Source organism: Salmo salar, chromosome 12 (genome assembly GCF_965601325.2).
Source record: "Salmo salar chromosome 12, fSalSal1, whole genome shotgun sequence".
In the NCBI taxonomy this organism is placed as follows: Eukaryota; Metazoa; Chordata; class Actinopteri; order Salmoniformes; family Salmonidae; genus Salmo; species Salmo salar.
Genome location: NC_138302.1, coordinates 79,049,158 through 79,062,412, shown reverse-complemented (window position 1 = coordinate 79,062,412; position 13,255 = coordinate 79,049,158). Strand labels below are relative to the sequence as shown.

The following is a 13,255-nucleotide window of genomic DNA, read 5'->3' as shown; positions in this document are numbered from 1 at the left end:
GGTAAAAGGATTAGAAAGTGTAGATGCGAGAAGGAATAATATATACAACGAACAAAGTGATCATGCTGTTTATAAGTGGCTGCTAGTTCTGTGTTTGCATGTGATCAGGAGTGTATTCCCTCTGCTGATTCTTAAACGGAAGCAAACAGAATGAAATATGGATAAACATACCTGAATTTGTCCAATAGGAACTCTCGTTTGCAACTGTTAGACTAATGATTACAATCTACATGTGCAGGCAAGAGTGTGCAAGGCGGTATTAAATGTGTCATTGTCTGTCACTTTGATTACTCCTAATTTCTCTCGACTTGTTCACCGACGTTGTAAACTTTAATTCGTATGCTAGATTGTAGCAACCTCATAATGGGTATAGGGAAATTTGGAGTATAATTTACTAGCCTGAACGTATCGATATTACATTGAGCTGGGTGAATGGAATATGAATGAGAGTCATCCAATATGCTGTAATAGAAATAAGCCCATGCTCATAAAAAATACATCTTCCTCCCTCATCTTAAACGGCACCGACCGCCACTGGTGTGTAGACTATACCTGGCTGTTTTTGTGTATGTTGTCTATGTTCACCATTCTTTAGGGCTGTGATGGTCATGGAATTTTGGATGACTGGTCATACTGTAATTATTGGTCAGCCAAATGACAGCAGCCACCGTTATAATCGCTTGAATAGCAAATGTTATTTATTTATAGTTTTTAAAAATGCACATTTTCTCCTCTCTTCCACTTCTGTCTGCATGTGCTGCAGCTGCAGAGGGGGGTGTTGCCTAGGCAACCAAATACTCGTTTGCTGCAACACAAAGTTTCATGTTTCAAAGAGTCCATGTTACCGCGGAAACTGAGTCAACCCAGGAATGCCCGGCCTTCCCATGTTAAGTCAATTTTATTTATATTTTTTCCATGAGGGCCTTCATCCATAATCATCGGTTACACGATTATACGGTAATCGTGCCAGCCCTACCCTTCTTCAAACTATATCAACACGATTTGGGGAAACATTCTTCCTGAAATGTTTTATTCAGCTACATGAGTGTGATGTCTCAGTGTGTTACAGTACCCACCACCAGTAGATGAGCACAGCCAGCAGCAGGATGAGGCAGACGAAGGTGAGGGCAGAGACCACCACCAGGGGGATGATCCACTCCACCCTCCCCACCCCTGGGGGACCCTGCTGGGTCAGGTTGGACACGCTAGTCCTCTCTGTAGGAGGGGAGAGGACATACAATCAGTCAGAATAACAGCAACATTTACTGGAAATATTGGGGATGCTGATCCAGAACAGGAGAGGTGGGGAATGAGGACAAAGACACATTTAGCCAGGGTTAACTGAGCTTCACAAAGGTAAAAAATTATGTGATCAAATTCGCTAGCCATCTTCTCAACTGAAGACACATGTTACAGGTTAATTTACCTTGGTAAAATGCTGGATACGTGATCAGGCAGAATGTTTGCTAAGAAACTATACCAAACTAATACCCCAAAGAATGTGCTGGAGAATGTTCGGCCGTGCTTACCAAAGAAACAGTAGCCTCTCTTCATACCAAATGCTACCAGTGACAATACATTCCTGTGCTATCAAAGACAAGTATTCTAAAGTTAGATTTTGGCAGGTAGTGTGGCTATCAACATCATCAGCCCCTTAACCTACTATATCTAGAATGGTGCTTTACACAGATAGGAACAATCCAATCCTGGATCATATTTAATAGGCACACACACACACACACACACACAGGAGAAAACATGGTCAACAACAACCAAAAACGACAAAGATGAATTGATATTGGAGACTATTAGAACATCAGCAATCAAATCATAATCTGTTTATTTATGAAGGCAACTCTGGTGCTACAAAGCCAGCTTATCTTGATACCCAGATAAGTGATCCACTTACATCCCAAACATCCTGAGTCAGCCTCCCTCTGCGCTAACCGTCCTACCCTACCCCAGGGCTGGTTCTCCTGCTGTGCTGTTCCCAGACCCCATGGCTTTATTCTGCAGCAGGAGCCCGGGTGGTAGGGGCAGTGGTACAGTGGGGGTAGCCCTGGAGGCCGAGACAGCAGCCCCCTGCACTGCAGCACAGCCAGCCGCTACCACAGCTGCTCTCTCTCTCCCTACCATCCACACACACCATACTGGCAGGGGAACCATTGTGTGCTGCTCCACTGTGCTCTGTTCTGCTCTCTCCTGTCTGCCTCTCACTCTAAGACAAGTCGTCCCAAAACACAGCGCCAGCGGAAATGCATACGAACGAACAGGGGCAAACACACAAACGCGATAATGCATACACAGCCAGTCACAAACCTGCATCGAAGGATACACACACGGGTCACCACACACACATGCAGCCAAACACACACTCACACAGACTCACACACCAATGCACACAAGGCCTACATGACTCTAGTGCCAGGCAGGGAGTTATAAATGGAGCAGAGGTTTTTTTCCCCTGCAGCGGTGTCTCTGCTCCGAGCTCATCTCACTGGGTCTGAAAGTAGGCCAGCACTCAGCCTAAAGACAACACCAAGGAGGGAGAGAGAGGAGGAAGGAGTAAGAGAAGGAATGGGAAACAACAAGGATGGAGAGAAGGGGAGTGAGAAAGACAATGTGAGAGAGAAATAAATAGAGAGCGATCGAAAGAGGAAGGGAAATATAGGAAAGGAGAGACAGTGGGAAAGATGAGAGAGGAGGGTAAAGGGAGTGGAAGAGATAATGAAGGAGAGAGAGGTGGAACGGAAAACAAGGAAGGAAAGAGGGGAAGGTCCTCTGCTCCAGAAATGTCTATCAAACACATGTTTCATTTGACTCCTTGTCTTTTGGAGTCACTCATATTTAATCATCAAATTGTAAACCAAGTAGGTAGGTTATATAGCGACTGTGCCCACTCTGGTATTGGCACGTGCGCTATAGCCAACAGCTGGCAGATACAGTGCGGATATAGCCTACATGATGAGATTATTATGGACAAAAGAGCGAGATTATTTTTATTTGTCAAATGGTAGCCAAGTATTTTTGTATTTGTATTTATTATGGATCCCCATTAGCTGCTGCCAAAGCAGCACCTACTGTTCCTGGGGTCCAGCTAAATTAAGGCAGTATATACAATTTTAAAACTTTACAATACATTCACAGATTTCACAAGACACTGTGTGCCTTCAGGCCCCTACTCCACCACTACATATCTACAGTACTAAATCCATATGTATGTATAGCGCGTATGTTATCGTGTGTGTGTGTGTGTGTGTGTGTGTGTGTGTGTGTGTGTGTGTGTGTGTGTGTGTGCGCGCGCGCGCGTGTGTGTGTGTGTGTGTGTGTGTGTGTGTGTGTGTGTGTGTGTGTGTGTGTGTGTGTGTGTGTGTGTGTGTGTGTGTATGCATGTGTCTGTGCCAATGTTTGTGTTGCTTCACAGTCCCTAGTGCTCCATAAGGTGTTTTTTTATCTGTTTTTTAAATGTAATTTTACTGCTTGCATCAGTTACTTGATGTGGAATAGAGTTCCATGTAGTCATGGCTCTATGTAGTACTGTGTGCCTCCCATTGTTGTCTGTTGTCTGTTCTGGACTTGGGGACTGTGAAGAGACCTCTTGTGGCATGTCTTGTGGGGTATGCATGGGTGTCCGAGCTGTGTGCCAGTAGTTTAGACAGACAGCTCGGTGCATTCTACCTCTCATAAATAAAAGTAGTGATGAAGTCAATCTCTCCTCCACTTTCAGCCAGGAGAGATTGACATGCATATTATTAATATTAGCTCTCTGTGTACATCCAAGGGCCAGCCATGCTGCCCTGTTCTGAGCCAATTGCAAAGTCCTTTTTTGTGGCACCTGACCACAGGACTGAACAGTAGTCAAGGTGCGACAAAACTAGGGCCTGTAGAACCTGCCTTGTTGATAGTGTTGTTAAGAAGGCAGAGCATTGTTTTATAATAGACAGACTTCTCCCCATCTTAGCTACTACTGCATCAATATGTTTTGACCATGACAGTTTACAATCTAGTGTTACTCCAAGCAGTTTAATCATCTCAACTTCCTCAATTTCCACATTATTTTTTACAAGATTTAGTTGAGGTTTAGGGTTTAGTGAGTGTTTTGTTCTAAATACAATGCTTTTAGTTTCAGAAATATTTAGGGCTAACTTATTGATCATGTCACCAGAATAAGACCCTCGATATTTATTGAAAGTAGCATCAAGCTCATCACCTTGCACTTTCAGCACCCTGTGAAATTCATCATAACCTATTTAATCTGTAGACTATTAACTGCATTCTTTCCTGAGAGTCGTAGTAGGAGGACCACACATGTCATCGTGTGACTCCAAGTTAACTTCAATATGATGGTTATTATATCAATATATGCTTGTCATGACTGTCCTGATCAGGTCAGGTTACAGGAGACCACAAACCTACAGATTATCTCTCACCTCCAACAGAGGAGGAGAGATCTAGGGGTATGAAAATGTGGGGTTTTTATGACCCCTCACGCCCAGGATAAATCTTAGGACACAGAGAAATTCCTTTGTCCTCACTATGGAGATCTGGCCTCAGAACATTAAACATGCAATAAAGGGACTTTGGAACAATGGTTTCCGTCAGCCACAATGGTGGTCATGACGAGAGATGGAATATGAAAATGTATGTAATTTTTGTATTGTTATTAAAGGTTAACAGATGACGTTATTATGAAAACATTGTACCTTTAAGAGTTTTCCATGTATATGTCTGATGTTTATACATTGTACGTTGTGTAGAAAATATCCAAATCAAAGAGAATGCTTTGGTAAGGATGAAATGTCAAGTTAGTGTCTAAAATTGGATTTGAGTAAAATCTAGGCCTTGCTCTTAACTTGGTACGCCCAGAGAACTGCCCTAAAGGCGGTTACGCCCACTTCTGACCCGAGGGTATAAGACAGGAGACTGGAGAATTAACATTAGACTACTGACCCCAGGCTGCAGCCACGGTCTGAATGGTCAACGAACCCCAAAACGCAACACAAAGTTTGAAGACAAAGAAATCTTTTTCTACTCAAGCTACGGATGAGTAGCTGTGTCTAAGTGGGTGAATTCAAGCCGAACCACCAAGCCTCCCCTCTTCATCGAATCGTGGTATCTACGCTGTCTCATTCCTACGCTGTGAGCTCTGAGCTACAACGCTGTCTGTCCTCAGAAGCCCCCTTTCAAAGCAAGGACGAGGAATCAGACCACTAAGCCAAAAGGGACACTGACATCGTGAGGACAACCAGAGAGTTGCGTCGGAGCAGTGCGTCCTTGAGAAGCCTAAACGAGCCACACGGGACGCCCCTCTGAGACCTCCAACACGTACATTACATCATTATATTCTGACCCATAAGAGTGGCAGTTCGGGGAAAGGCTAGGTTTAAATAAGCATAGCTGACAAATGAACCCAAATGTATATTTCTCTCGTGTACTTTCTTTGTTTCTCTCTCTTTGAAATCCCCATTTTGGGTAACACGCGCCATAGTGTGTTGGCCCGTTATACTAAGTCCTAATCAATAGCCTAGACTGTGTTTTGTGTATGTGTATCTTTTATCATCATTTTAGCTTGCTAGTAAATAAATAATCAACTAAGATTGGTGTGGTAAACTCATTGGTGTAGCCCGGGTTCGTGCAGATTCCCGGATTATGCGACGTTCAGAAATGAGACATAAGAGGAAATTGATTAATTAAGCGACTGTTGTAAAATCGATATTCTGATATTCTTTGAGTTAATTTAGGAAATAGAAACTCAATAAAACAAATTTTCCCATGGTGCCCCAGGTTAATGAGTTAATAATTGCTTGATTCATTGCTTGATTCATTTAATCACGCAATTATAAACCGTTAATCATTCGATGAGCAACAGTCGTCACATTAACTAATACAACGTCACGACATGCTCATAAAAGTGATTCCACCGACATTTCTCAGATAATTAATTGCATCGACACAAAAAGATCCTAGCTTATTTTGTTGTGTCAAGATTTGGAAAGTTTACCGACAAATGTTAGTTTCGTTCAGACCTGTCATTCATTTTTTTATCCGACATGTACTCGCATAAAAAGGTTGGATGGAAACCTGGTTACGGACTTCAAATTGCAAGAACAGACCACACTGGAGTCAGATGTTAACAGAATGTGTAATTTTGCCTATTAAACGCAAAAACGACGTTTCAAGTGAGAATTAGGCACATCTGATGCTGAAAAAAAGGAAATTCTTGCCTACATCCATATTTTATTTTTGCAAAAAAAGTAGTGTGTATTTCCAGAAGTTAGCTACACCGCTACAATACCAAGATTTTAATTTAGTTCAACTACTACCAAGCTACTGCTAAATGTATTTTAATTAGCAACCTAACACTGCTCAACACCTACAGTATGTCATTCAGTACAAACACAAGAAGGTTTGTAGGCATTAGTGTGCGTGTAAGTGGGTATGTGTGGGTATGAAAAAACATTACAACTGAACCATGGTAAAGTATGTCTAATACAAGGCTGTCATATTCCTTTCCACTTTATAGTCTTATTATAAGGCGGCAGGTAGCCTAGCGATTAAGAGTGTTGGGCCAGTAACCAAAAGGTCGCTGGTTAGAATTCCAGAGCCGACTCGGTAAAAAATCTGGCAATGTGCCCTTGAGCAAGGCAGTTAACCCTAATTGCTCCTGTAAGTCGCTCTGGATAACGGCTAAATAATTAAAATGTAATATGAGGAATAACATACTGAAGAAAGGAAAAAGATCACAAGTTGAGACAGGGAGTACAGTTTGGTCCAGCTCTGATGCCCTTTCATTATTTTTCTCAGAATGAACTGAAGAGAGGACTCCTGAGTGGCGCAGCGGCTAAGGCACTGCATCTCAGTGCAAGAGGCGTCACTGCAGTCCCTGGTTCGAATCCAAGGTGCATCACATCCGGCCATGACTGGGAGTCCCATAGGGTGGCGCACAATTGACCCAGCGTCTTCTGGGTTTGGCCAGGGTAGACAGTTGCAAATAAGAATTTGACTTGCCCAGTTAAATAAAGGTTACATAAAAAAAAGAAAAAAGAGAAGCCACTATAATGCCTGTGCTCACCTGTGTGTATGGAGAACGGCCAGTGGCTTTTGTCCCTTCCTGTGCTGGGCCGGAGGGTGGGGGAGGAGCTGTCTGGGGCTGGGAACTCTGCCGTGTCATTCCCTGGCTCCAAGGTAGGGGGCACCACTGTGTCTGTCTCCACCGTACTCCGTGTGTGTGTCACCAGCTGGTCCTCCACAGCACTAGAGGGCGTAGTGCTGCTGGTGTTAGTTTCAGTCTCACTCTCCCCTCCTTCTCTTCCTTTCTCTTTGGCAGTCGAGGCTGGTGCGGCCGTGGGCGGCTCTTTCACTACCGTGCTGTTCGTCTGCTTCTCTACCTTGTCTGCCATCACTTTCTTCTCTTTCGTCTCCTTCTCTTTCTCCTCCTCGTCTTCCTCCTTATCCTCCTCTCCTTCTTTCTCTCCCTCCTCTCCCTGACCTTTGGCACCTTTCTCCCCGTCCTCGGAGCCCTCTCCATTGTCTTTGGCTGCGTCAGCGCTCTTGGAGGCCGCTGGTTCGCTGGTGGGCTGACGAGGGGTGGCAGCGGTGGGATTCTGGCTGGAGGATGGGGCTCTGGTTGGCCACACAGAGCTGGGGAAGGAGGAGATGACCCCACCACTGAACCCTAGCCCTGCCAGTAGGGTACTAGTCACCACGGACGCCACCGTCGCCTGGCTACCACTGGAGGAGGGGCTGATGCCTGTCGCCATTGACACAAAGGAGAAGGGGAGGCCGGAGGAGGTCCAGGTGGAGGAGCCGGAGCTGATGGGAGCCATGTCTGCCGAGGAGGCTGGGGAAACAGTGGGCTGGAAAGAGAAAGTAGGGAGAGGGAGAGGCGAAAAGAAAGTGAGTGGGTAGGAGAGGGAGGGAAAAGAGACAAGTGATTGAAAAATGTAATGACATAATAGCCTATGTTATCATAAATATGTGGAACTGTTTCATCAATTGAAAATAAAAAGCAATCAAGTACATCATCTGTTATCTGCACATTACTGACATAGGACATTTCATTTATATCTGTGGTCTGTAGTTAAAATGAATGTCTTTGGAGTTGATAGTATCGGAGTGACAGAGCATGCTCTCCAGCACAGTTTAATAATGAGACAGTGCTGCTCCCTGTTGGAGAGAGGTAGTACTACAGAGGGTTCACGCAGCACTCACCATCCCAGTCTTCACTATCCTCGTCCCTTCAAATATCCTGGTTGTGTTAGCTGAAAGGAGAACATAACATGAAACACTATTGATTCTAGCTTTGCAACAAATCGGCATAGGCATTTAGACAGACAGAGATATCGTGATGAGGAGGGGAAAGAGTAGAGGCAACTCTGGATCACTAAACAAGACAATAAGGGAACAAAACAAGAGACAAAGAGATTTGAGATAAATATAGACTGTGATGAAATGTGAGGGAAATACTTACAGATTATTTTTTACAAAAGTGAAAAGGAAAAATGAAGGACAGAGGATGATGAGGAGGATGATAATGAGGAAGAGTCACCTCTGAAGAGCATGCTCTGGCTGAAGTCACTGCGCATGTCATTCATACACACAGCCTGCACCCGGAACAGATACAGCACATCAGGAGACACCGGAGTGATGACAGCTTCCTGTAACACACAAACACCCCCCCCGCGCAGCCATCGCAAGGCAGGGTGGCCCACAAGCTTTGAGATATAATATGAACGTGCCATTAAATGAACAATTATCTCATGTAGTTTCTTGCAGTAGCGCTCTATAACTTTAAAGAATATTTATCTCAAAACTGTGATTCTTAAAAGACCTGTTCGGAGATTTGGTCAACTCCATCAGATTTGTCTAAAATCCTAAATTAATCAGGAATATGCAGAGTCAGCTATACCATAAGGACCCCTTATTCATGTCCTCAATACATGTAGTGCAACAAGACCACTCATGGTCTGTAAAATTCTCTACTTTTGATAGATTTAAACAAACAATATTGGAATCACCATGGTCACAAACTGTCAACTCCATCTGCTTCATAGAATATGAAATTTTGTTAAAATGTTACATTTAATTAGGTTTAGAGTCATAAAGCAACTGAGAAAAAACACAGTTGCTACTGCGTATACCACTTGAATGTTTAAGAAAACTGCACTCCATCAGATTTTCTCTTACATCAACTCCGTCAGAGTTCTATAAGATCTGATAGAATGGTTATTTTAAATGGGGATTCAAATGAATCATTTTCCATATTTTACCAATTATTTTTGGAGGCAAATATATGTCTGTTTGAGTATCTGTTGTCAACTCTGTCATTTTTTTTGTGTCAATATTCCCCAAAAAGTTTTTATCACTGTTCTGCAACATGCTTAAACAATTGAAGTATTTACTGTGCTAGACCTAAGAGAATGTTTGCTTTATAAATGTTGTTTTATGTTCTAAATCTAGAAAACATGGCAAAATGCTAACGAAATTAGCCCTGGAGCTATAAAACAAAATTATATATTTTAATAATATAATGTTAGAATTAAACAAGCAAGGCCTTTAACCACATAAAAATGTTTTTATAGTGTTTGATGGAGTTGAAATAAATCCAGTTAATTGCATTTTTTAAAATAAATAAATTAGGAGTCTGTTCCTTTACCATGCTACGGTGAAGCATGGTGGTGGCAGCATCATAATGTGGGGATGTTTTTCAGCGGCAGGGACTGGGAGACTAGTCAGGATCGAGGCAAAGATGAACGGAACAAAGTACAGAGAGATCCTTGATGAAAACCTGCTCCAGAGTGCTCAGGAACTCAGACTGGGGCGAAGGTTCACCTTCCAACAGGACAACGACCCTAAGCACACAGCCAAGACAACACAGGAGTGGCTTCGGTACAAGTCTCTGAATGTCCTTGAGTGGCCCAGTTAGAGCCCGTACTTGAACCCGATCGAACATCTCTGGAGAGACCTGAAAATAGCTGTGCAGCAACGCTCCCCATACAACCTGACAGAGCTTGAGAGGATCTGCAGGGAGGAATAAGAGAAACTCCCAAATACAGGTGTGCCAAGCTTGTAGCGTCATACCCAAGAAGAATCAAGGCTGTAAATCCTGCCAAAGGTGCTTCAACAAAGTCCTGAGTAAAGGGTCTGAATTCTTATGTAAATGTAATATTTCAGTTTTGTATTTTTTATAAATTAGCAAAAAATTCAAAAAACCTGTTTTTGCTTTGTAATTATAGGGTATTGTGTGTAGATAAGGAAAAAACGATTTCCTAAATTTTAGAATAAAGTCGTAACAAAATGTGGAAAACGTAAAGGAGTCTGAATACTTTCTGAATGCACTGTATTTAAAATGTTGCTAATATTAAGACAAATATTAGCGGAAAAAAAGTTGAGATTGTCCCTGAGCTCTAAAATAGCAAAATGTATCAAATTGCATGAGATTAGCAACAAGAAAAATTCTCTGCCCCATGGCAAAATAAAAAAATGATTGGGTTGGGGGTGGACCTTTGCTCAATTCGTGTGAGGGGGAGGGGGCGCCGCGAAACTGCGCTATGCCACTGGTGCACACACGCATTCAAATATAAATTCTGTCGGGGCAGGGGTGCATGGCTCCTGCTGCACACTGAGTGATTGATCCAGCAGAACAAAAGGAGGATGTGTTTGGCACAGCGAATGTCCGTGCTCACACACACAGAGAGACCATCCATGCTCACACACACATAGTGATTGTCCGTGCTCACACACACAGCGTTATTATCCATGCTCACACACGCATAGCGAACGGCCGTGCTCACACACACAGGAGGAGGAATCGTCTACAGAACACTTCCCATAAACCCATCCAGCTAGCAGACACACAATTGTCTGCTATAGAGATGGAGTGTATGTACACCTACTGTACACTTAGATTGGGTGGCGAGAGCACACAGTAATAAACATGCACACACACACACATACTTTGATGAGTTCTGGGTACCTTCCTGGATAGGTCACACACCTTAGTCTAGAATCCTACACAACACAGCCTGCCCCTTGACTCCAACACAGCACAGAGGGCAGTGGTCAAAGAATGAAGGTTAGAGCAGGATGGGAGAAATAAATGTTCCCTCTGCCTCCCTCTCCTTTCCTGCTTTCTCTAGACAACAAACAATGGGTTTACCACAGTTTTGAGTGGTACGATTGTAGAAAAACTGTAACAACAATGTATAAACTATTTTTAATTAGGATGCAATGTAAATTACCCTGGGCTGAAAATGGGCGGTAGAGACAGGCCTGAGTTAGCCAACACCTCACCTCTCTCTCCCTTCCTATTTTCTCTTTATGGTGGACGCGTTCCAGATAACACGCATTAATTATCCCCACGGCGGGGAGATGGAGGTCCAATCCACCGCTAAATGCATGAGGAATGGCTATTATCATAAGTCACATTCTCCGGTGTCCGATCGCCAGGGAGGGCTCGCCGCACAACTACATTTTACATTAAGTAAATGCGTTTGTTCTCCCCTCACCACCACCATCTCCTCCATGATTTATGCAAGTTCCGCACAGTTTAATTCAGTTAAGGATGTGTCTGTCCTGTTCTCGGCGGTTATTACAAGTGGAGAGGGCTGTAAAGACCAACGGCAGGCAGGGCTGGAGTGGTTTAGTGGGCCTTTCCATGGATTCTGACGACAGGTTTCATAAAGCCTGGATGTGCCATGCGCTCCCTAATGTGACCCGCATAGTGGAGGTGCCCAGGGAGAAGACAGAGAATTAAAATGGAAATGACAATCTGAAAGAAAAGGAGGAGAGATGGAGGGGGAGAGGGAGAGAACAAGAGAGAGAATGAGTGGGAGGGGAATGATGGAGAAAGAGAAAGAAAGCGACAGAGAGAAAGGGAGAGAGAGAGAGAATGAAACGGAAATAGATGGAGCTTGAGAGAAATAATAAAAAGAGCGAGAGAACAGGAAGGAGTGATGAGAGGAGGAAGAATGGCTGAGACGAGAGCGGCTGTGGTACATGAGATGATATTCCGTTAATAACGGGCAGCCCTCAAAGAAAAGAACCGCCAAGTCTCTCCTCTGTTCTCTCCTCTGTTCTCTCTTCCGCTGTCCCTTGTTCTCCCTCCCTCTATCAGCAGGCAGGAATCCCTCCCTCCTGCTCCTCCTCATTAAATCCCAGCCCCCATTGGAACACAATGGCAGGATATTAAAAGAGCTGTGGGTGTTTAAAATGCCAGTGCTGCTGCTCGGGGGGTGGCTCTGCGCCTTACATTGATGTTTCACAGTGCTATTTTCAAGGTCAAACTACCAACAGTGTCACTACAGTAAGTCTCCACATGCCGTCTAATATGCAGCCAATTTACCATAATTTGTCAGTCGATCTCATCAGTTTCTGTACTGTCACTGTGTGTGGTAAAGTTGTGTGCTTGTGTATGTGCCTGTGTGCGGGTGTGGTGTCGAGTAACTGACCAGTTTGTGTTGGCTGTCGGTGACGTGCGTTTCCTCGTAGGACTCGTCGTGTTTAGTCCAGCTGTAGGAGATGAGGAAGGAGATGATTGGCGGGTGGTAGGTGAACTCTGGCCGGGTCCATCGTACCACCAGGGCCGTGTGGTTCAGATGCTGCACCTTCATGTTGATGGGAGCACTGCTGCACACTGAGAGAGAGAGGGAGGGAGAGAGAGGTGAGGGATGGAGTAGGGGAGAGAAATGAGATGGGAAAAAGGAGACTGTGGTCCCACAACGATCTGTAATCTAAGACAAAGGAGGAAAGGAGAACCCACCACACACACACACACAATGGACACCCAGATGTATGTACTGTATATTCTCCACACACACATATGGTACATGTAGACACTTAGCCGAGGGTGATGAGGGGAGAGACGTGCTGAGGAGAGAGAGATTTGTGTGTTAACAGTGCTTTGAGGCAGTTGTGTCATGGAGTCATGGAGTCGTTCCACCAGACGGTAGCATCGGTCTGAGGGCTAACACAACACAGGCGCTCATATATACCATCCTCCAGGGCTTCCATCTTGGTTTCATATCTCCCTATTCCCTATGCCTCCATACAACATGTAGTGGATTTGCTCAGCAGTGGTGTTGTTTCCTCATGTGGCCACTAGATGTCTCTGTTTGACCAGTATGAGCAGAGTACCCCAGTCCTCAGCTCTGCATGGCGTTAACATGGCGTCACAGGCAGCTCCATGGCTCTGTAGTCTCCACAGCAGAGGGGTTCATCACTGGACATGTCAGCAAGCTGAAGACATCACTTCAAT

At 44.2% G+C, this 13,255-nt stretch overlaps 1 protein-coding gene across 3 annotated transcripts in view; it reads right to left on the bottom strand.

Annotated features, from left to right (window-relative positions):
- Positions 1–13,255, bottom strand: part of LOC106565854 (protein tyrosine phosphatase receptor type G) — a 337,880-nt gene that overhangs the window by 35,401 nt on the left and 289,224 nt on the right. For all 3 annotated transcript variants that reach the window (XM_014133453.3, XM_014133451.3, XM_014133452.3), the window contains exons 9-13: positions 12,450–12,634; positions 8,549–8,657; positions 8,212–8,261; positions 7,073–7,856; positions 1,077–1,215 (exon numbers count right to left, since the gene is read on the bottom strand). In XM_014133453.3, the coding sequence (XP_013988928.1) occupies positions 1,077–1,215; positions 7,073–7,856; positions 8,212–8,261; positions 8,549–8,657; positions 12,450–12,634 (1,267 nt within the window). The remainder of the gene's footprint in view (positions 1–1,076; positions 1,216–7,072; positions 7,857–8,211; positions 8,262–8,548; positions 8,658–12,449; positions 12,635–13,255) is intronic.